Source organism: Podarcis vaucheri (assembly GCF_965113315.1).
Source record: "Podarcis vaucheri genome assembly, chromosome: 1".
Taxonomy (NCBI): domain Eukaryota; kingdom Metazoa; phylum Chordata; class Lepidosauria; order Squamata; family Lacertidae; genus Podarcis; species Podarcis vaucheri.
Window position 1 is genome coordinate 89,035,992 of NC_138759.1, and position 23,637 is coordinate 89,059,628.

The 23,637-nt window shown below is 45.5% G+C and overlaps 2 protein-coding genes across 3 annotated transcripts; one reads left to right on the plus strand and one right to left on the minus strand.

The window, feature by feature from the left end:
• Window positions 1-1,420: 1,420 nt before the first annotated feature.
• On the minus strand, window positions 1,421-12,766 carry LOC309541074 (keratin, type II cytoskeletal 8-like). 2 transcript variants are annotated; one of them, XM_082238484.1, is made up of 9 exons: window positions 12,318-12,766; window positions 7,585-7,793; window positions 7,302-7,362; window positions 5,911-6,006; window positions 5,515-5,679; window positions 5,236-5,361; window positions 3,541-3,761; window positions 2,742-2,791; window positions 1,421-1,686 (listed from the first exon to the last, which is right to left on the minus strand). In XM_082238484.1, exons 1-9 carry the CDS (start codon window positions 12,609-12,611, stop codon window positions 1,679-1,681), a joined length of 1,230 nt encoding a protein of 409 aa, XP_082094610.1. In that variant the 5' UTR covers window positions 12,612-12,766; the 3' UTR covers window positions 1,421-1,678. The 2 variants fall into 2 exon arrangements, with proteins under 2 accessions (XP_082094610.1, XP_082094609.1); XM_082238483.1 differs by having other exon boundaries at window positions 1,421-1,657; window positions 12,318-12,763.
• Window positions 12,767-13,009: 243 nt separating this feature from the next.
• On the plus strand, window positions 13,010-22,877 carry LOC309541117 (keratin, type I cytoskeletal 18-A-like). The gene is made up of 8 exons (XM_082238551.1): window positions 13,010-13,599; window positions 15,534-15,616; window positions 16,888-17,044; window positions 18,461-18,625; window positions 19,393-19,518; window positions 20,821-21,041; window positions 22,109-22,137; window positions 22,703-22,877. The coding sequence occupies exons 1-8, from the start codon at window positions 13,216-13,218 to the stop codon at window positions 22,798-22,800; spliced, it is 1,263 nt and encodes a 420-aa protein (XP_082094677.1). The 5' UTR covers window positions 13,010-13,215; the 3' UTR covers window positions 22,801-22,877.
• The last annotated feature ends 760 nt before the right edge of the window (window positions 22,878-23,637 follow it).

Sequence of the window (23,637 nt, forward strand, 5' to 3'; positions counted from 1 at the left end):
TTACAAGATTCAAACCCTTCTCAGTGTGGAGCCAGTGTGGTGTAGTGGTTAAGAGCGGTAGTCTCGTAATCTGGGGAACCGGGTTCGTGTCTCCGCTCCTCCACATGCAGCTGCTGGGTGACCTTGGGCCAGTCACACTTCTTGAAGTCTCTCAGCCCCACTCACCTCACAGAGTGTTTGTTGTGGGGGAGGAAGGGAAAGGAGATTGTTGGCCGCTTTGAGACTCCTGAAGGGGAGTGAAAGGCGGGATATCAAATCCAAACTCTTCTTCTTCTTCTTCTTCTTCTTCTCAGTAGGATCCCTTAAGGGTCATGCTCCATCCCATCCCCATTACCCCCCCCCCTTGTGGATGGTTGCACAAGTTTCGGTACAAAGAGCTCTGAACTGCATTCCTGCTTTTCTTTCTGTAGCTTCAGTGTTGTGCCGGATTCTCTTCAGAACACGAAAGTGGCAGAGCCTCTGCTCAGAAAAGAAGAGAAGGCCATTCCAAGCATTTTATCCATTGCACATCAGGCTACCTCCTCCCACCCCAAATGCATCTGAACTTTCAAACTGTAGGCTACCATGATGCTTCTCCCCTAGGAACATCATCCCTCTTCTCTAAAAGACATAAGTTATGCCCCACTCTTGTCTCCAAAAGTACCAGCTTGCCTTTTAAGGGCAAACAATGACAATTGTTTCTTCAACAAAACCCAAAGGGTTGGGCCAGTCCTCTCTAGCATAACAAGGGAGTGAAGGAATGAGTAGCAAAGCCAGATGCTCAGGATTGGCCAGGATAAGACAGGAATTCAGTCTTGTTCAGCATCCAAGAAAAAGCCATCATCCTGGATGCAAAATGTCCAGTATCCACTGTTGTACACTTTATCTAGGGAGATCAGAACCTCCTGCTTCTCCGCAAGCAAAAAATAAACCTATATGACGCATGGGCAAAAATGGAAGATTAGGGACCAAATGCCTGGAGCTGCTGTCAGGACTCATGCAAAAAACTTGGTGCAGCTGAGGATAATATTGATGGAATTGAACCAGGGATGGGGGAAACTTTGGTTCTCCAGATGTTTGCGACACTACAACTCCTAGCATCCTTGAATGCTGGTCATGCTGCTGGGCTGATGAGAGTTGTTGTTCGTCAACCTCTGGGGCAGGCCTCCTCAACCTCAGCCCTCCAGATGTTTTCAGACTACAGTTCCATCATCCCTGACCATTGGTCCTGCTAGCTAGGAATCATGGGAGTTGTAGGCCAAAAACATCTGGAGGGCCGAGGGTGAGGAAGCCTGCTCTGGAGGGCTGCAGGTCCCCCATCCCTGTGTCAAAGGGATGCATCACCCACACCAGTTTACCAGCAGTGGGTTCTGGCCTGCCTATGATGGCTTAGAGAGGAAATAGACCCACTGTGTGGACAAGTAAAGAAAACAAGGATCTGTAGAAGGCTTTAAAACACTCATTTATTTTTAAGCACTGGGGCCTGATTGCCCCTTTGGCTTGTTCTGCTTCGGCTACTTTTCTGAAAAGTGACTGGCCTCAGAGAGGATCTTCCCATCCTTGGTCTCGATGGTTTTGATGAGCAAGGGCCTCTTCAGGGAGTTGTTGTTGGTCAAGGAAGTCCCCCCAGGTGCCATGTTGTGGGCAGGCAGTGCCATCCCCTGTGTCAGGAGCCCAGCTGCATAAGCAATGGATGGATTTAGAAATCTGGGTCAAGAGATCAAAGAAGGATGGCTTTAAGCAAGAGACTCCTGATTTGACCCCCCCCAAGTGATTTGAGAAAGAGGAGGCAGCTAGAAACGCCATTCAAGCAAGTTAGCAGCAGGTCCAGGAGCCAGAAGGCCAACTGGCCATTTGCACTAAGCGAGTGATTTACATGAATTTGCGCGCGCGCGCGCGCGCGCACACACACACACACACACACACACACACAGAGAGAGACCCAGACCCAGATATAGAACCAGAAACAGGAACAATATATTTTGCACTAATGGAGACTGAGCAAGGATACCATTCTGAGGAACCCAAAGGGTCTTGAGCAGAGGTGAAATTATAAGGAGGACGCAGAACCCTGCAGATGATAGGAGGCACCCAATATATTACATGAAATTCTGGCTTCTTGTGGGGCATCATTCAGTATTAAGGTCAAGAGGCAGGCCAAACAAGCATAAGAAAAACTGAGGTGTTCTGGAGCCTTCTGTGGTGTGTGCGTGGACAAAAATCTCTTGATTACATTTAAAATATGTTTCTACTGTTTTCTGTTCACCTAACACATGTAAAAGTTTAAATACTGAGACCTCAAGATAACAACTAACTAAGTTGGGTCCACATCATGGCAGACACACTGGGTGGAACGTCTTCCCTGTCAAATGCCAAATACCATGACACATAATCAACTATCAAGAACTGTAATCAGTATCAGACTGCCAGATACCAAATGTTAAAATCGAATGTCTTCCAGTATCCAACGGAGATATCAAATATTCAACAAATATTTGAAAAATGCAGTGATGAGTGATGACAATAGCAAAAAATTTGTTGTTGTTGTTGTTTAGTCATTTAGGAAACCTAGAAAAGCTCAAAGGGAACCCGTTTGGCAAGGATGGGGCTGCTGCGTTACCAGAAGAATCCAGAGGATGGCAGGAGAGATTGATGGAGTTACCAGCCGCCTCCATTTTATGAGCACCCATTTTTACCACAGGCTTGGGACTATTCTAGGGAACTTCATGCACAGCTTCAGTCAGAGTAGGAAATACACTTACCTAGTTTGTCTATAGCACTGAACTGCTGACTTGGAGCCTGGCCACCCATCCTGAGAGAAGGGGGAAAAACATGTGATGGAACAATGGTGTTTCAGTATTTCAAGTGCCCCCACCCCACATTTATTTTTTTACCTCCCAACCCCCTGCTGATTTTGGCAATGGCAAATGCACACACACACACACACACACACACACACACACACACACACGCAGAGAGAGAAAACTGGGATGAGTGGAGCAAAGCACCTGATAGGGTTAAATATAGCACACTTCCTGGTAATCAGTTTGTGCATCTGATGAAAGGAGGGGGGCTGATGCTAATGCACCCCCTCAACTGATCTGCACAGATCATCTGAGGAACATGGATGCCTGTGTGTGTGTGTATGTGTGCGCACGCGCATGATAGACACAGACCGACAGACAGAGTGGTGTGGCCACACACCCATTAGTGCAAACAACCTCCAAAACCATGATTGTGGCCCATGGTGTGTAGGCAATACTGAGTTAGATAGACTGTCAGTCTGACTCTGTAGAAGCAGCTTCCCATGTGACAGCATAGTGATGTCACGCAGAACAGCCAATCCTAGATGTCCAGGTGCAGAGCGACTGATTGACCAACCTCCCACCTGCCCCATCCATGCATGGCGAGTTCCACCAAAGTTAGGGCTGCATCCAACTAAATCCTACTCAGAGCAGACCCACTGAAATGAATGGATCCAAGGGACTCATGTCTATCAGCTTCAATGAGTCTTCTCTCCACAGGACTAACACTGCTTACCGCCCACAGGACCTTGCTTACCGGTTCTCTTCTCCTTCCAGCAGTTTCTGATAGGTGGCAATTTCTATGTCAAGGGCCAGCTTGACATTCATCAGCTCTTGGTATTCTCGCACCTTGCCAGCCATATCGTGCTTGGCCCGCCTCAGAGCCTCCTCCAGCTCTTGGATGGCACCCTTGGCACTCTGCACAGCCTGCTCCCCTTGCTCTTCAGCCTGCGCCACGGCACTCTCCAGATTGGCTCGCTGGGCAGGAGGAGAGAGGAGCTGTGAGACGGCTCCAACACCGTGGTGGGAAGCCACAGGGAAAGCCCACAGTAGGAAACTGGAGGCAAGGCCTGTCTCTTATTGTAGCGTGATGGGGAAGATCCTGTTTTGGGGCTGCATGGTTGCTCCAATTTGGCTGCGGCTGCTTGTCCTATTTTCCCCAGCTGCCAATTTGAATAGCAAAGGAAGAGCTGAGAAAACTTGGGCAAAAACGAGCCCTTCCACTGTTCCTCAGTTTGGGGATACAAGGCATTTCCAAATGACCTGTTTACCGAGCGTCCGTTCTGATTTGTTTGCAAGGAGGTTAGATGATGTTGCCAAAGCAGGTGTTACCCTTCCAGTGCGTTTCCCCGTCACTTGTCTTTATTGCAGAAACTCTGATCTTTTGGAGAAGCAGGTTTGTTGCACAAGACCTCCTAATCTGTTGAAAACTGCACAACATGAATTGACCAGCAAGTGAATGAATCTCACCTGAACAGAGAGACAGTCGAAGTGTCCACAGTTCTTTCAATTTGCTCTAACAATTTGCTCTAACAAATTGCTAAGGTCATGCCCAGAATGTTGCTATTTTGTGGGTGGGAGTCTACCCCATAATGGAAAATTCAGGTTGTGCAATTAGAGTGGATTTGGTACCTTGTGCAGGAAACCCATTAAAATGGGACTTTTTGCACTGAGAAGTGTGTGTGTGGGGGGGGGGGATTGCTTGATGTGGTGCCCTGCAAACAAATCATAATAAATACAGTGGTACCTCGGGTTACAACACTTCGGGTTACAGGCTCAACCAACCTGGAAGTAGTACCTCGGGTTAAGAACTTTACCTCAGGATGAGAATAGAAATTGTGCGTTGGCAGCGCCACGGCAGCAGCAGGCCCCTTTACTAAAGTGGTACCCCAGGTTAAGAACGATTTCAGGTTAAGAATGGACCTCTGGAACAAATTAAGTTCCACAAATTAAGTTCCAGAGGTACCACTGTACTCAATGAACAGCCCATGTCACCTAACCTCCCCACAAACTTTATGCAAACCAATGAGGATGAATGCTCAATTAGCAGGTCATCTGGAAGTGGCCTAAGTTACCCTTCAAAAAGAATCAGTGTTTGGGCTGTAGACCTTTGGAAGCAGCTGAAGGCCTTCTGGGCCACACATTTCATTTAGCAGTGTATGTGGAATGAGGACATGAAGTGGATCCATGAAGCATGCCCCCCTCAAGACCAAATTACCCATTTCTCATCCCCTTCCAGCTGTTCCACTTCTTTATGAAGATTGAGACTACCTGCAGACCTAAGGTATAACTTATCTGTGAAATGCAATCATATAATGGTTGAATGGCTCAGGAATGAGAGGTAGAGTGTGTAAGGAGATGTGAGTGCAGTCTAATTTCCCCTGTTAGTGTAAACTCTCAGCTTTCACCAATAGTTTAAATAAGACTCGTTTTCTGCCCAGAGACAGCTCACCTGGTTCTTCAGGGCCTCAATTTCCCCATTAAGACGCTGGGCATAGCGTGTCAGCTCAGCAATCTGCCCTCTGGCTCTCTTCAGATCCTCAAGGTTCTTCTGGGTCTGTCTTGCTATGTCATCACACTGGAAGGTAAAGAGAAGAACCAGGAGGTTTTAGTCAACAGCTTCATCCAGGTACCAGCCAATTCTCTTTAAAATGTTATGTTCAACCATATGCATATATGTTCTGCATGCCTGCATGCACACACTTCCACGTGATGGAAATGTGCTACTTGCCTTGTTCTTGTACCACTGTTCAGTCTCATCACGGCTTTTGGCAGCCATGGCCTGGTACTGCTCCTTCACCTCATCAATTATATGCTTCATCTCCAACTCCCGGTTATTGTCCATCTCCACAGTCACCATTGCATTTTGGATCTGAGGTTGCAACTCCCGGGTCTCCTGGGTGTGATGAGCAGAGAGAGAGAGAGAAATAATGACATTGTTGATGAGGTTGGGATGACAGGTCATCTCAGATGGAGAACATAATGATGGAGCAAAGCCCAAGCCCTTCTCATCTCCTTTGAGTACTCCTTGTGAGCCATCAATCCAGATGATGGGATAATAATCCCACCCTCTTCCCACTCACCCCTACCAAACACACCCACTGCTCTTCTCCCATGTGTCACCCACCTCTTCAAAGAGCTGGTTGAGGTATTTCATTTCATTGGAGGTGCTCTCTAGCTTCGACTCAACAACCACTTTCTGCACATAGATGTCATCTAGGTCCTGTCACAGGAGAGAAGTAGTCAGCAGATCCCATGCCTTGGTCAGAACAGGATTCACCTGTCAAGAGCCCGGCAGCGGGATTGGGTTGGCAGCTCTGACAGAGGAAGAAGAAACAGAGCAGAGGGGTGAATTGTGGGAAGCTGGCTTGGAGGAGAAGGGATCTCTTCAATCACTTTGGAAGGGGGAGCAGGGATGCCAGATCTCCCCTCTGACATTCCTGCAAAGCAGAGAGCCTTTGTAGAATCTGGAGAGGCCTTTGAACTGCCAAGATGCAGGGGAAGGTGGACCAGGAGATGGCAGTGATTGAACAGCAGTCTTTTATTTATTAATTATATTTATTACATTTTATATACAGTGGTACCTCTGGCTACGTACTTAATTCGTTCCGGAGGTCCGTTCTTAACCTGAAACTGTTCTTAACCTGAAGCACCACTTTAGCTAATGGGGCCTCCTGCTGCTGCTGCGCCACCGCCACCCGATTTCTGTTCTCATCCTGAAGCGAAGTTCTTAACCCGAGGTATTATTTACGGGTTAGCGGAGTCTGTAACCTGAAGCGTATGTAACCCGAGGTACCACTGTACCACCTTTATCTTCCAAGGTGGCTCCTGAGCCCTGTGTCTGCTGTTGAGCCGGTACCATTGCTTGTGAGTAAGGTATCTCCTCATGAGTAACAAATCCCTGACATCCCTTCACCGCCACCAGCTGTGCTTAGGGCGTGCTCTAGGAGGCCAGAGTACATAAATTCTCCCTCTTGAGCCTTTTGGTAATTGGAAACAGCACAAGTCTCTGGCTCCTGGTTCCAGTTCCCCTGCCTTGCTATGTTATATCTTAGCTGAACAGTGACCTTGGACCTGGCCTCTGGATCATGGTTTGAACCTAGACTGATTTCCTGTTCTTCGCTTTGGTTTGTTTGGACTACCCTTGGCTGGTGAGTGTTTTGCTAAGAGGTTTATACAGTGGTACCTCAGGTTAAGTACTTAATTCGTTCCAGTGATCTGTACTTAACCTGAAGCACCACTTCAGCTAATGGGGCCTCCTGCTGCTGCTGCGCCGCTGGAGGACGATTTCTGTTCTCATCCTGAAGCAAAGTTCTTAACCTGAGGTACTATTTCTGGGTTAGCGGAGTCTGTAACCTGAAGTGTATGTAACCCGAGGTACCACTGTATATCTTGGGATTTGGACCCCTTGAGGGCACCCACTGGCTATCCTGGGTGTAGAGAATAGGGAGAACTGCCTTGGAACCCTATGCCCTACAAGTTCTATGTGTAGATGTTTTTTTCACTTCCGAGACCCACCTTCTTGGTAAGCACAAATTCATTTTCAAGTTGGTTACGCCGGTTGATTTCATCTTCATACCTACAAAGAGAGGGAGAGGAGATGCTGTTTGATCTTGGCAAACAGGGAATTTAGACTGAACATCTATGCCCCGTTTTCCAACCCCCTTGCCCTCCAGGCTTTCTTTCCTTTCTCCACAGCACCTGTAGCTCCTCTTCCGAGTATCTGCTAGCCACTTCCTGCCTTGCTAGGCATGTAAGATCTCAATTTAAAATGCATCTCATTTGCACCTCGCAAACCCACCTGCTTTTAAGTTCATCCAGATAGGCCTGCATGTGGTCCAGCTCATTCTGCAGCTTCACCTTGTCCTGTTTCAGTGCATCAATTTGCTGCTTGAGAGGCTGGCTGTGGGCCGTCATGATGCGCCCCACATTGGATTTGTACTGGTCTTTGCCCTTCAGAAGCCTCAGCTGTGTCTCCAGCACTTTGTTCTGTTGCTCTAACTTTCGCACCTGGGGGTGGGTGGATAAATAAATAAATAAATAATAAAATGAAATGGGCACTGGGGCAGGGAGCCTGAGCAGCCTTGTTCAGGGTCCAGAATCCCACCACACCTTTCAGTGGTTACTCAGGCAATGCTTCTGTCTGGCCATTTGTGACTGGTTTCTAAAACCCCCCACTATGTGCTTTGTGTTTGATTCATTCTGATGAGATGACCATTCAGAAATACAGTGCATTTCAATAAAATAATAATAATAATAATAATAATAATAATAATGATTAATAAATAAAATTTATTATTTATACCCCACCCATCTGGCCAGGTTTCCCCAGGCACTCTGGGCAGCTTCCAACAAAATATTAAAAATACAATAAAACATCAGACATTAAAAACTTTCCTAAACAGGACTGCTTTCAGATGTCTTCTAAAAGCCAGATAGTTGTTTATTTCCTTGACACCTGATGAGAGGGCATTCCACAGGGCAGGCAATTCAGAAGGAAATCTAATGACTATTTACTTTCATTCATTGCATCACATCCTGCCTGAAATCCTTGCTTTTTTTTTTTGGAATCCACTGAAACAAACTAACTCACATGCAAATCGTTTACAGGACTGAGAAATGGTAGATTTTCTGTGTGATGCCCCAACCCTCCATTGCCTTCATTTCTACAATTCCTTTAGAGCAAAGCAGGACAGAAAGAATGTGTTGCCACACTAGTCAGTCTCATTTTAGTGTTGGGCTGTGTACATGGCCACACCATTGCTTTTCCTCCATTTGGATCAAAGCAGGTTTGGGGCAGGGGAGGCATCAAAACACAGTATTTACTAAGGAACAACAGGATAAATGGACATGGGTGGTGCTGTGGGCTAAACCACAGAGCCTAGGGCTTGCTGATCAGAAGGTCGGCGGTTTGAATCCCCGCAATGGGGTGAGCTCCCGTTGCTTGGTCCCTGCTCCTGCCAACCTAGCAGTTCGAAAGCACCTCAAAGTGCAAGTAGATAAATAGGTACTGCTCCGGTGGGAAGGTAAACAGCATTTCCGTGCACTGCTCTGGTTCGCCAGAAGCAGCTTAGTCATGCTGGCCACATGACCTGGAAGCTGTACGCCGGCTCCCTCGGCCAATAAAGCGAGATGAGCGCCGCAACCCCAGAGTCGGTCACGACTGGACCTAATGGTCAGGGGTCCCTTTACCTTTAACAGGATAGATATGGATTGTGGCTCATGTTGTGTGTATACCTCTTCACAAAACAGTGGTGAGAGCACCCCAAATGGAGACTAAACAGGAGTGGCTTAGGCAGCCATACTTAGGTTTGCTGTTACTTCTCTCTTCTGCATGGGTGACATAAGCAACAGCACTCATGCCTGAATATAGGAATTAGAGAAAGACCAATGCCTTCAGTCTTCTAATTCAAAATGTTTCAGTACTATGTGATACTGCATAAACCAGAGGTAGTCAACCTTTTTATACCTACCGCCCAATATTGCATCCTTCTTGATGGTAAAATTTCCTTACTGCCCACCAGTGCTCGATGGAAGGAGGATTCAGCTTGTGCCATAGAACCCCCTACCACCCCCTAGAATCCTGAAATGCCCACTTGTGGGCAGTAGAGACAAGGTTGACAACCCCTGGCATAAACAGTTGAGAAGAGATTTCTAGTTTCTGCCCCCAACTCCTCAGATTTGGGATTGCTGGGAAATGTGCCCTCCCCTTTCGGGGAAAGATTTAGAGACATGGAGTAGGGGCAAAATCACCGTGCACCCACTCCTCGAAATCAGGATTCTGTATCAGAAGGAGGAGTGTGAAGTAAGCTAGCTCTACGAATTGAAACGGTGGTGGTACTTTAGTGAAACATTTCAGGAAAACCAAGAACTAGCATTTGACACATCTGTCCACCAGGGGGCGCAAATCCTCTTTGTTTCATTGTTATGACGCATGTACATTAGAAGTAGGAATGGAGCCTTCATTTAACTGTCTTGCAACACATATAGTTTTAGTAAAATAAGCAATCCATTGAGCCATAGTTGAGGACTCCAAACACCTATCCAAAGAGCTCACTTTTTCAGGTATCATGCTTAGGGATATTTCAGAAGCAGCTTTCGGAGGTTGCTTTGTGCCTTCGAAATGTCTGCATTGATTTGCACGGTGGGTTTGGTGTGAATCCATGTCATGCAATGATCCCTCACATATTTTGGACTGCTGAATGCAACAAATGGCTACTGTCTCTCAGCACAAGCGAACATGTAGGATGTTCACTGGCTAAGGAGAATACAGACAGGCATCCTGCATCTTTAATAGCTGGGAAGGTTGGCAAGAATAGCTTGCTATGTAGGAGAGATAAATTTTGTCTCCTACACAATGCAGCATTTGCATCTTTGGCTGCTCTGTAGGAATTTTGATACATATACAGCATCCCTCACAGGTGTGGCTATCCTCCGAATAACAGCTGTGTACACACCACACATCTAAAGCACATGACGTCCCCCAAACAATGTACTGTAGTTTACTTCTCACAGAGCTACAATTACCAGCACCCTTGGAAAACTACAGTTCCCAGTAGTATTGGGAGGAAGCTGGGTGCTTTCAATGTATGGTGTATATGCAGCTACCTAAAACAAATTTGTGAAATGTTTCTGTGGACAGCGTGCCTGTTAGAAACTGGAAGTTTCTGGACTGCAAAATTCATTAACGTTATTTAAGCAGTGTGTCCTAGAGCTGGTTTGTAGTTTCAAAATAAATAGTTTTTAAAGACAGTATTTTATTAGATTGAAAAGAAACCCCTCCCCCAGCACACACACATGCACACGCAGACTAACGTACAACTGAGGCCGAAATTCTGTATCTGAAAATGAGCCCCATTGAATTAATGGCGACTTCTGTATAGACACTTATTGAATTGCACTAAAGTACAGAACATTTTTGTGGAGGGGGGGAATCCATATTAGATTAAAATAATCAATTTATAGTGAGTGTGTATATGAAAGAAATACTTTTGCACAATTTCCTGTAGCTCACACCTTGAGAAGCTTTAGTAAATTGACTATCAGTTTTGAGATCCATATTCCTTTTAGAACCTGCACATCCACATTCTACAATTCACAATTACATCAGATCTTGTTTTACTTCCTGGTCCCAGAATAAAGAGCTTGATCTTTTATTTTAAGCAAACAACTTAAGTTTCACCTACTCCTCAGTTTACAGTAAGATTGAACAACATGGATGATTAAGATGAACACACACACACACACACACACACACACACACACACACACACCACCTTAGTTTGGGGAAATTGGGATGTTGGAAAACCCTTTGTTAGTAATATGAGCATCATATTTGTCTGGTGGTGTGATATGTAGCACAGTTTTCCCAAACACCCTTTCAGTATATATTTATTGAAGGATGAAAAATTCTTCCTCCACCCCCTTTGTCCATCTTTATTGCGACAGTCATGTGAACATGTGTTAGTTCAATGTTCTAGACTTGGGTATACATCTAACTCCATTCCCTATATATAAACAGAGTGTATGTAATACTTTCCATGAAAGTCCAATTCCTGGAATCGCCAATTTATAATCTTGGAAAGAGGCCTTGAAAAGTCTGCTAGTCAAATAATGCAGTATTTGACTCACAGCCAAAGTAGATCATACTCTGGAGATCTCTGATCATATCTCCCATCTCTTTAAAGCTTTTAAAAGCGAGCTGTGTGGAGAACCCACGTCACACTGGGATCACAGTTCAGGGAGACCTGAGTTTTAACAGCTTACCCTGAAACATCTGCAGTGCAATCTTGTACAAATCTACTCAGAAATAACACTGTTCCCAATGGAGCTTATTTTCAGGTACAAGACTGCAGCCTCAGCCAATATAAAGCCTTATCTTTCCAAAGCTATTACTTGCCCCATTAAGGAAAACAGATACTCTTATCAAGCATCTCCTTTGCATCCTCTGACTTGCACCATCTCTAGTGGTTTCTAGGAGGAAGCACCTATGGAAATCAATTTATCAAGTTTTGTGTTGTTGGTTTTTAAAGGTTTTTCTCCTCTTTGGAGCTGTGCTTTTTGTTGCGCTGTGAATAAATAAATGCACTGGGGATGAGCGTGAAATACCCTTTTTGTGTGTGTTCCAAACTTTACCTAGTGGAGGTAATTGCAAGTAATTGCCAGCGTTGGGTTAACTTCTATTGAAACTGCCTGGCAGAGGCTTGGGCTCTGCGTAGTGATAACAACAAGGATAGATGTTAACAACAGGGTCCCATAACTTCAACACCTGAATACAAGTAGACACGAACTTGGAACTTCCATAAATGCTTCCGTCTCCGTATTCTCCACTCTGATTGGAGCAGCATTGCCTGCGCAAAGGGGCAATCTCTCTGAGTGGTAGTAAATTAAGTTTGACTCAGCCCATCCGTTTCAATGGGTCTACACTAGCTTGGGCATGTTCATTTCAATAGGCACCACCAACACCCCTTTCCCCCCTCTCGTACCCCCCACCCCAGAGCAACGTCCCGCCCCACGCGCGCATCCTGGTTGCACCTTGTCGATGAAGGAGGCGAATTGATTGTTCAGCCCTTTGATCTGCTCCTTCTCCTCCGTCCGGATCTGGTGCAGTTTAGGGTCGATCTCCAAAGTGGGCAGCGAGGAGAGAAGGAAAGCGGGCGAGGCGGACAGGGGAGAGCCGGGGAAGGCGCTGGACGTGGATCCTAGTCGGAAGAGCCCCGGCTGGAAGCTCCCCGGGCTGGCCCGGTACAAAGAGCCCCGGTTGGAGAGGGAGCCGTGGGAGCGGCTGCTAAAGCTCAGGCTCCCCGGGCGAGGGTAACTGGTGCTCATGGTGCGCGGGCTGCAGCGCTGGCTCTCCGAGGAGAAGGGCAAGAGGAATACAGGTGTTCAGTACCTGGGCCGAGCTTAATAGCAGGGGAGATGCAGAAGGCCCCGCCCCTTGCACACCTGGGCACTTTATTGGCATATCAGCGCCCCCTCCCCCTTTCCAGGGCTTCACGTAACGTGGAGCGTGATGGCATATTTGCACATCAATTTGCGCTTCACGCATCCGCGCTATCGAGTTGCACCCTGATTAGCATAGCCGCGCCCCTATCGCCTCGCTCGGCCAATCGCACGACACCGCTAAGGCCAGCTCAGTCTACGAGTGCGTTCCACTTGTTTGCATAGCTCCGCCCCTTTGGTCCTTCTTATTTGAGATTATTACGGCGGTCCAAGACGAGCGCCTGAAAGGCTGCCCAAAGTTTGTGCCAAAGGCCCCCCCCCCAAAAAAAAATCCTTCGTGCAAACAAAGGAGGCTTATGCAAACGGATTCTCTTCTACCAATGTGGCAGCTAGGCTCTCTCCCATTGGCTGGCCGCTACCTGGGCATGCAAATGAGCATCCTGGAGGATATAACGGGCCGGTGCGGGCGCCCAGCGCGCCAGGTGGCGCGATGTCGTTCTATTCTCGTCCGCGCAGCGGCTCCCTGTCCGCGGCCTCGGGGCGCTTCTATCCGGCTTCTTCCGCGGGCTCCGTGCGCGGCAGCTCCAGCGGTTCGGACTCCTGGTTCTCGTTGTCCCGGCTGCACGCGGCGCTCCCGGCGGCGCGGGCCAGCGCGGATGTGGCTCCCGCCTGGCTGGGCCCGGGCCGGCAGCAGGAGGCGCTGCAGGGCTTGAACGAGCGCCTGGCCGGCTACCTGCAGCGGGTGCGCGGGCTGGAGGTGGCCAACCGAGCCCTCGAGGAGGAGATCGCCGCCATCCGAGCGCGCAAGGCCGGCGCCATCGGCCAGAAAGACTGGGAAGCCTGCGAAAGGCCCCTGGCCGAGCTGCGCAAGCAGGTGAGGGGCGCGGCTGAAAGGGACGGGGTGAAACACCTGGCAGGTGGGAAAGGGATGCGAGCGGAGGGGACGCAAAACGCTGGTGGGCTTGGCGAGAGAGGATACTAGAGCACCTTTCAGATGATTCTCCATCTCCAGGTACGGATGGTTATCTGCAGATTATTCCAGCACTTCATGGGACCCCAACACAGCTACGCCCACCAAGGCCACGGTTCGTTCCACGCACGTTTTCTTCCCCACTATGTTCATTGGAACTCGCTGGAAAGCGTGCATTGCTAGCGTTTTGCTGCCCGAGTGTTTGTACTGCTGGTAAATCGAGGCGATTCAGGCAAATGAGCAAGAGGACAAGTGCAAACGATAAAGGCATGGGTAGAAAGGTCAGAAACTGGGCGAGTAGAGTCAGTGGCCAAGGGGACACATTGACCTAATACAGGTTGAAGGCCAAGAGAGAATGGTGGAAAGCAGAACTGGAGGAGAACTGGGGCAAAGGAGCCAGACTCAGCCCTAAACCTATTTGCAATATGGATATATTATTTTCCTATCTTCCAGTGTTTTAAAAGTGCCACAGAGCACTTTTAATGTACATGGTATTGCCATAATCCATATAAACACCAATGAAAAGCATATGGAATTGCTAAATACTAAATTGGAGGAGATGCACTTTGGATTCTAGAATAAAGTGTTGTGAGCGCGTGTGTGCAGTCTAAATGTTTTCCCAGCTTTTCCAGAAAGCAACCAAGCACCCTCTCCACACCCATATAACTTTTTGATCCTGTTTTCTCTTGACAGTTTAGCAACAGTCTGGATAAAAATACAAACTTATTCCCTCACTCGCTTTCTGTAAGAATTGTATGGAAATAAAACCCCTTCTTGATAGACTTTCTTTTCTTCCTTGTACGGGATGCTTGCATGTCCAAACAAAGGAGGATCCAGACACTCCCAAAATGTGGGGATGTAATAACTTCCTTGGAAAAAATACCTAATCCTCCCCTATCTAACACCTGCCTTCCCCCGCAAAAAAGAAAGCACAGCTGTAATGTATTCGTTTCATAGTGAGGCATACAACTCCAATTGTTTCCCTGTTGTAAGCTCATATTTGAAAAGCTGAGTGTAGCTGGAAATCCAAGCCCTTGGTTTGGTAGGTGTAGCTTTCTTTTCAGGCTAATATCCTTGGATTACCTGTTTGACCACCTAGTGGAATCTACATTTCTGCCCAACTGGTTTTCAGCATGTTCTTGTAACACCAGGGTTGAAAGGTGCTGAGATGTGTAGCATCTAACCAGGTAGATTCATTCATAGGAAATTTCCCAGAGCTGGCTCAAAGAGTGGCTCAAAATGAGGGGTAGTTTGTGTGTTGAGTTATTATGTTCTTATCCCACTGTTCAGACATTGACTCCCAAAGTGGTTCACATCAGTTTAAAAGAAAAAGGAGGCAGGGCTCTCCTGAAACACAATGTTTGACAGGGAATCACATGGAACATGATCCAACTAGGATACACCCAGCCTGTAGAAAAACAACAACAACACATCTTATTGATGTAGTGGTATATGACAGAACAGGAACACTGAATTGAAGATTCAGTCATTCAGATTTTCATTCCAACAAGTTACACATCAACACAATGGAGTCTCATAAATGGCCTACTCTGAATAGCACAAAGCAAACATTGCAGCCATCAGAACCTAGATTTTATTTTGTATAACCAAATGCAGTGGTTCAAAGAACATGTCTGCCATGCACATGAAAACAAATATGTTCATTTGCTTTGCAAACACATTTGATTATCCAGACTGCAACCCTCTAGGTGCAGCTGATTTTCAACAGGAGCCGAGAATATGGGATTGATGCAAACCTATTTGAACACGGTGGGATTTTTGCATAGGATTGTGTTGTACATGCATTACTGATATACAACTGCTCCTTCCCATGTCAGGTGGAAGACCTCAATTTGGACAATGTTAAGCTGCTTCTGCAAATCGATAATGCCAGGTTGGCAGCTGATGACTTCAAGCATAAGTAAGTTGTTTTGTTTACAAACCTTTACAAAAACTGTACCATAAAAGCAGGCCTGTGGAAAGAGTGTATAATTCTACACCAGACACCTAAATGTGAGGAGAAATCACAATGAAGTCTCTTGGGGTGTTTGCGTGTTGAATTCCATATGCCAAAGAAGATTCAAAAATAAAAACTGGGATCCCTTGAAAATGTTGCTTTCTCACAGGTTCAAAGTGAAACCTTCTCACTTTCTAATCAATTAATTTAACACTCTTCAGTGTTAACTGGCTATCACACTTTTAACGTATGTTTACTTTTTGTGGAGGAATTTTACTAGCGCAGTTCTTGAGGTTCTACATTGAAATTAATATTTGACACACAACTGCAAATTTGTTAATGTTTCTAGTCCGTATGATTGGCATTGCCTGTAAAAGATACCTGGGTCATGAGGATAGAATCTCTGTTCTATACATGGCTAATTGTCTGTTCCTTGGGACCTCTATTTATGACCTCCAACCCTGACATCCTTCCTGCACCTTATTTACTCATCTCTTTCTTCAGCTATGCTGCACCTCACGATAAATTCTGTAAATTCGATTATATGTGGCTTGGAGCCACCATGTCCCAGGTTCACTCCCTGGCATCTCCAGGGAGGGGCTAGGAATGTCTTCTGCTTAAAACACCAGGAAGTTGTTGACAGTCAGTGTCGCTAAATGGACGAGTGGTCTGACTCAATAGGAGGGGAGTGGTGTTTGTTGGATTCTTGTTCCTTGTCAGTTTTATATTGATTGATTGGTGTTTTTATTCTTTGTAGTTGGCTTTTATCACATGAACTACTTTGAGATTTCATAGCTGAATGATGGGATAGAAATTTAACATTTGCTTTAAAACATACACATATAAGCCATATGACTATGTGAACCTGTGAGCCTTCTTTATATATATATAAAAGGAAAGTGGCAGTCAAGAAAGGTTTGAAAAGCTGCTGCTAAATTTTTGAGAGAGACATGCATCTCACCCTACACTCAGACCAGAGCCAGATGAGACAACAGAGTACCAGCTATATCCCAGTGGCCATGAAAATAGATTAAAATATTAAAATACTAATATCAATATTTAAATTATGTTAACCCTCACCCCCAAATGTGGAAGTGGTCTGGGAAAATACCTGAGCATGATTTACACCCAGGTCTAAAAGGTTAAGTGAAAGTCTGTTCCGTTACTTGCACTTGGTTTCAGCCTTGCAACTTGTTTGTTCATTTGTTTCTTGTTTCCTCCTTCCCTTCTTCCAGACTGGATGCAGAGCAGGCTATGTGTGACAGCGTGCAAAAGGACACACATGGGTTGCGCAAAATGATTGATGACACCAACTATTCCCGCTTGAAGTTGGAAGGGGAACTGGAGTCCCTCAGAGAGGAGCTGGCTCACTTGCGCAAAAGCCACCATGAGGTAACAGTATGGTGAGGGCTGCGTCTGAACCCACCTGTGTGTCCATCCCCACGTATTCAACACACAGCTCTGAGAGGATTGGAATATTTCCCATGTAGTCAGTATGTGTGTCCATAGTAAATACATGCTTGCCCTTATCCTAATAATAATAATAATAATAGCCAATAACGACATTCACACACACACCAGAGGAATAAAGAAAGCTTACATGGAATGAAAGATGCTGCTTCAGGCTACAACTATGCAGGCAACAAGCCCTACGGATCATACACACCTTAATTATGAGAGTAAAATAAAGGCCCTACTTAAACATGGAGAGTGAGTACACCCGATCTGGTCATAAGTGGAGCACAAGTCAGGGATAGATAACTGTACCTTCCGTCAGAGTTAAGATCTCCCCTTCAGGATCCTATGTCAACAAGCCAATAGTATCTCTCCCCCAAGCCGTGATTAAGCAAAGCACAAGGGTGATCCTTGAGATTGTAGAGCAAAAAGGAGGGCCTGTTGTGTGACCTACCTAACCACTGAAAATCTGGGGTTCAAATACTATTTTGAGCCAACCGAGTGAGTGAATAATCTGACACCTTAAACCCTTTGAAGCATTGTTTATTTCCTGCAAGTTTGTGTCCTGAGATAAGTTTGAAACTGTGTGGTCACAACATTGGTTGGGGATAACCAACAAGTTACCTATACATTTCCTTAATAATTTACTTTTGAAAGGAGACTTTGTTGCCCATGTGAAATCCAGTTCCTTCTTATGGGAGGGTGATGATTAAACTTTTCTGGAAACTAGAGATCAGTATGCTGATCTTTACAGTAAAACTGTCTGCTACCCCTATTAGGTCATGTCTAAGGTAGGAGCTGGTACCAGAGTTGTGCATAGTTTGTTGAGGGGTATATTTTATATTAAAGCTATGACAGCTGCACTGATGCCATGATCTGCAGTAATAAACCATGTAAAAAGTCCAGACTAGCATCCATTGTTACAACAGATACAGCTGAGAAATATCTCACACTGCATACACAATGTTGTTATTATTAATAGTAGTAGTATTATTGGTATTATTATTATTATTATTAGTAGTAGTAGTATACCACCCTTTATCCATCAATTTCAGGGCTTTTCACAACATAAAATTCCAATATAAAAAGCATGTAATACATAAGAATAATAAGAATATTAAGTAAGGTCTCTAGATCCCTTGGAAGCATGTCCTGAGAAAAATATGTGGGGACACCTGGCAGTGTGGTACTTACAATTTAAACTCTTAAAATAGAAGGGAGATGAGACAGTAGTAAACAATAGGAAAGTATACATATACTTCAGGCTTCTCTGTGGAGACAAATGCTTCCCCCTGAAGGCCATATTGACCTCTGCCCCCTAACAGGCTTTCTCCCTTTCTGCATGGTCTGCAGGAAGTAGAGGCTCTCAATGCTCTGATCGCCAAATCTGACATAACGGTGCAGGTGGATAATCCACAGAAACATGACCTGAGCGAGACCATCGCTGAGATCCGCAACCAGTATGAGAAAATGGCTGAGCAGAGCCGTTCTGAGGCTGAGGACTTGTACAAAACCAAGGTGAGGAGGGAGCTAGGGAAGGGGAAGAGCAGGGATGGGACAGAAAATTGGTTGAGTTCACATTTAAAGGCAAATCTACCTAATTCACTTTTTTTCACAAAACAATATGCAAACTTGAAACCCAGCCACTGTTCAGAATTCACACTTCTCTGAATTTTGCAATGCCATTCTTCAGCCAAGCAGGAATGCAAATACAGTGGAACCTTGGTTTTTGAGCGTCTCGGAAGCCGAACAATTCAGAACCCGAACGCCGAAAACCTGGAAGCGAATGCTTGTTTTCGAATGTGCCTCGGAAGTTGAATGGCTTCCGAGGTGCATTTCTCCATTTTCGCAATGGAATTTGCTGATCGCCCATTGAACCTCGGTTGTCAAACGTTTCAGAAGTTGAACGGTCTTCCGGAATGGAATATGTTCAACAACCAAGGTTCCACTGTACTAAGGTAAAGTATGCATTCAATGGCAGGTAGCAGTGGGAAGAACGTACCAAAAATCATTGCATTTGGGGAGGCTGCTGTGCAAAAATGAGTATATTAGGCGAACTTGCCTACAAACTTGTGTATTAGGAGAAACTCACTAAAATGCTGACGAATTTTTTCGCAGGGACCTTTAAAAAACAATAATCACAAAATGACATGGAAATGTGGAGAACTGATGATTGGAAAATCGAAAAACTGTGGGAAACCAACAAGATTGCTTCATCCCTAGGAGGGAGCATGGCTCTCTGCCCCACTCTAACTTCCCTTTGCCATTACTGTTCGCCCTTACAGTTTGACTCCATGTCTCAAGAAGCAGATGTGCATGCCCAGGCACTGGAAGAAGCCAAAAGCGAGTTGACAGAGCTTCGTCGGCAACTCCAGGGAATAGAGATTGAACGCCAGACTCTGCAGAAAACGGTAAGAAGAGGGGTGCCCTCTTTCCTTCCCAATTCCCAGTACAGGTCATAAGAGGCTCTCCTGAGCAGTGAATAACTTCTTCCTGCAAACTATAAGCATGCAACAGGCAGTGAAGAAGTACCACTGTACTTATTTTATAGCAGGAGTGTTGTCTCCTGTTGTGCTCTTTGTCAATCATCTGCGTATGAAAATTATTCATTTATTATTACAGTTCTATCCCACCTTCCTTGCAAAGAGCTCAGGCTGGCATCCATGGCTCTCCCCACCTCCCCATTTTATTCTCACAACCACCCTGTGGGGCAGGTTAGGTTGAGCGTTGGGAACTGGCCGAAGGCCACCCAGGGTCTTAATTCATCACTTGTAACCAATGCACCCCAGTGACTCTAGATACAGTTTTTCCTCAGAGATGAAATCCATCAAATAAGAGGTCTGTTACATCAGAATGCACAGCTAAGGGTTGAACTTAGAATTAAAGGAACTGACCCCCAAAGCAAAATACCTTTATTATGACCAATCAACTTGGAGTGAAGAGTGAAGTGAGAAAGATTGCTTTGACCAATGCCTTATCAAGCACCCAGAGCTGGCTTGAGATCTATTGCTGCTAATATCTATTAGCCGGCTAGCTAAGGGGTGCTGGACCAGTGATGCACTGCACACAGTTCTGTCCTCCATATCCATTTTCTGGGTCAGCCACTGCACCCTATTCATGTTGAGTCAGCCCAGGCTGGGCTCCAGGAGTGACAGATGCTACTGTAAGAAAGGACACCCCTTGCTCCAGCTGTGGGTGAATGAAGGATGCAGCTTTTCTTACTTCCGCTCCACAAGCAGCGCCAGCTCTACCTCCCCAAGCTGCATAAATATTACAGACTGGGCCTATTAAATGTCATTTGTTTTGGCATGGATGCCTATTTTAATATGATTTAAACTTTAAAGGTGTGGCAATGGCTGAAAGCTGCACAAGCACAGGGTGGAATTCCCAGAGACTTAAATTCACCCCAGAGACTTTTGTTCGCCCCATGGAACATATTGACTCCTCCACCTGAATAGTTGATTTCTTCCTCTATCAATAAAGCAACCTAGCTCTGCTCAGCTTCAGAAGCTGTTTTTGTGTGTGTTTTTTTCAACACACATGAGGGTACGACTGTTGAAAGAACAAATCTAAAACTCATTAAACTAAGAGAGCTGCTCTTACAGAATTTGTGGAGTCCTGGCCAATATTCACTCATTTTTGCCTAATTCTGTATAAAAGTTAGGGTATCAAATTTTGTTCACTGCATAAGCCCAAACCATTTTGTGATGCAGATAGATACGCTGGAGAACACCTTGAAAAACACAGGCGAGCACTATCAAAATGAAATGACCAATCTCAACCATATCATCACCAAGCTGCAAGATGAGCTGGCAGCCTGCCGCGCTGACTTGGAGAGGCAGGCCCGAGACTATGAGGCCCTGCTAGACCTCAAGACCAAGCTAGAGAACGAGATTGAACACTACCGTAGCTTGATCGAGGGGGCAACAGACAGGTAACGAAGGGTTATGCCCCTGACTTCCTTCCTTGTACTTCTTGGTCATATGCCTGTTGAATGTCCCTGGAGTTCTTCCATCAGGCTCACTTTCCCTTCCCCAACCTACATTTGACAGGAAGCTGCAGCCATTCCTGGCTCTCTGGCTGATTTTTCCTGTATGATCCATGCTACCAAGTTTGATTCACAGTATGACACTGGTAGGGGGGCATGTTTTCAGAAATCTACATCTGCTAGTTTGCCAGCCACTCCATCCAGTCAAAATTCTGTGTGATGTATCTATCCATAGGACGTAATTTTTCTAGCGCTGCATGTATCTAAAAATACTTAACTTGCTTCCTAATAAAAATATACCGGGAGCTACCTTCACATTGGGCATAGCATCAAGTTACAAGGTTAATAATTCTATCCTCCTTTATAATCATTTGTGCTTTGCTGTTCTTCCTTAGGTCAGGGTAGTAAAAGTTTAAGTAAATCTACATTCTAATTAGGTCTGAACCATCACAACCTTCAGTTATATAGCTAGAGCTGCAACCAGTACATGACTGACTTAGCTGTCTCTGAGCTGACTGCCTTGTGGGACAGAGGGGCCAACTCAGTTTCTGCTTTTTCATGAATGGGGGAGACCATTAGCTAAGACAAGTGGTTTTCAGGTATAGAATGGGAAGGCACTTGCATCTTTCAGAACAGCATAAAGGGGAAAACCCACAGGTGCTGTTTCTCTTATCATTGTAGCCATGTGATGTGACAAGGCGTCTTACTAGTGAAACTTTCTCTCTAAAACCATTACTAAAGATGCAGGAACCCTCATGGTATCTGATGCTGGCAGCCTCATTTTTGTCAGGCTACGAGTGGTAGAAAGGTTGCTAACAATCATTTAAGTCCCTTGAGTAACCCCACTGACATTGGAGGAAACAAGGCAGCAGATGGGAAATATGGCTGTAGCAGCTAATGCAATGCTTTCGGTGGCACAGGTGTGTAAGCAAATCTGTAGCAGGAAGCCATCACAGTAAGCAAATTGTCCTAGGATGAAGCAAACAAATGGCTGCCATGTTTTGTATTTTCAGAGGGGAGTTGCAGAACTCAGGCAAAGCAGGTAAGTTCTCCTCTATGATGTAGCAGTAGACATTACTTAGCACAGTGCTGCTTGCTTCTGCATGTCTGTGTCTGCCTGAAACCTGCTTGTTGCTCTCCCGGCCTCACAATTCAAACACTCTCCCAGGCTTTGTTTGCTTTTCTACCAACAGGACTCTTTTGGCTGTGGCTTGGTGTGAAGAACGCTAAACTGAGTAAATTGTTCAACATGCACAGGGGCTCCAAGCCCAGTGCTGTATCAAGCCAGTTGGCTGTACCCAAGTATCTTCAGGAAGTCAGTTTTATGCATCAGAGGATGTAATGCACACATACAAAGCTTGAACTCATATTTACCAGTGTATACCCTAGGAACCAGCCCTGTTTCTCATTGACAAGCAGCAGTTGCAGTCTCAATTGAAAAGCTGCACAGGTGTCCTCAAGGTGGAGGTTGCATTTAGCAGCGTCAAAAGGCAGTCTTCAGGCTTTTTTCTTTTTTAAAAAAGAAAGTTTTTGATCTCTGATCTAGTCTCCCGAGTCCATCCTAGGCTTCGCACTCTAACCAGTTACTCTTTATTCCTCTTTTGCAGACACCAGGAGACAGACCATTAAGAAGGTGGTGGTCACTACACAAGAAATTGTGGATGGGCGAGTGGTGACTCAGAGATCTGAGGAAGTGATTCAGTAGGCTTGTCCAGTGTGGTGTTTGCTAATCCCTGTATCAAGTTCCTTTTACTGCTGAATAAAAGAAACAATGTTTAGCAACTCTGGACATCCTGTCATGACATTTGCTTGCACAGCTTACTGTGATTAGTCAAAATCTATATTAAAATACAACCTGGAATACAGAGGTTGGACCCTGCATAAACCACATTAGCATTAGAGTGAACAAGTGCTGTTGTCCCTCATCTACTAGGCTAGAGCTCCATATGGCAGCAATGGAGAACAGGCAAGTGCACATTTACTGATTCCTGAAAAGCAGAAGGGATTTTATACTTCTTTTCAGAGGACTGTTGCTTCCCCACCACATCAGAAGTACCAGCAGTGAGGGTCTATGCCATCAGAACTGTCAAACACTATGGTAGACTTTGCTGATTTTAACTACTTAAACCTTGGCAACACAGGCTTGCTACATGACCTACTAGAGTCCTCAAATCACATTTCACACACATCACCTCTCATGAGAATACAGCCCTAGCGGTGTATCAGCAGGGTTCTCCATTAGGAGTATTGACAGACCTGTATTTGCTAAAAGAATGGGGAGTGAAATCAGCAGACTTGACCCTTCCCATTCCCAGAAATTATCCTGATCCTAGGAAGAGGAGAAATTAAAATTCAAAAGAAAACATTGCTGCTCTTAATCTGCCAGGGTCATTTCCCCCTTCCTTTCAAACTATAAAAAATTCTTTTCAAGTGAGTCTGTCACACATTAGCCAGAAGCTGCTGAAAAGTCTGGGCATCTTATAGCCTTTCCCATATGCCTTTTCTGAATTTGTACAAGAATGAATTAATAATGCACATCTAA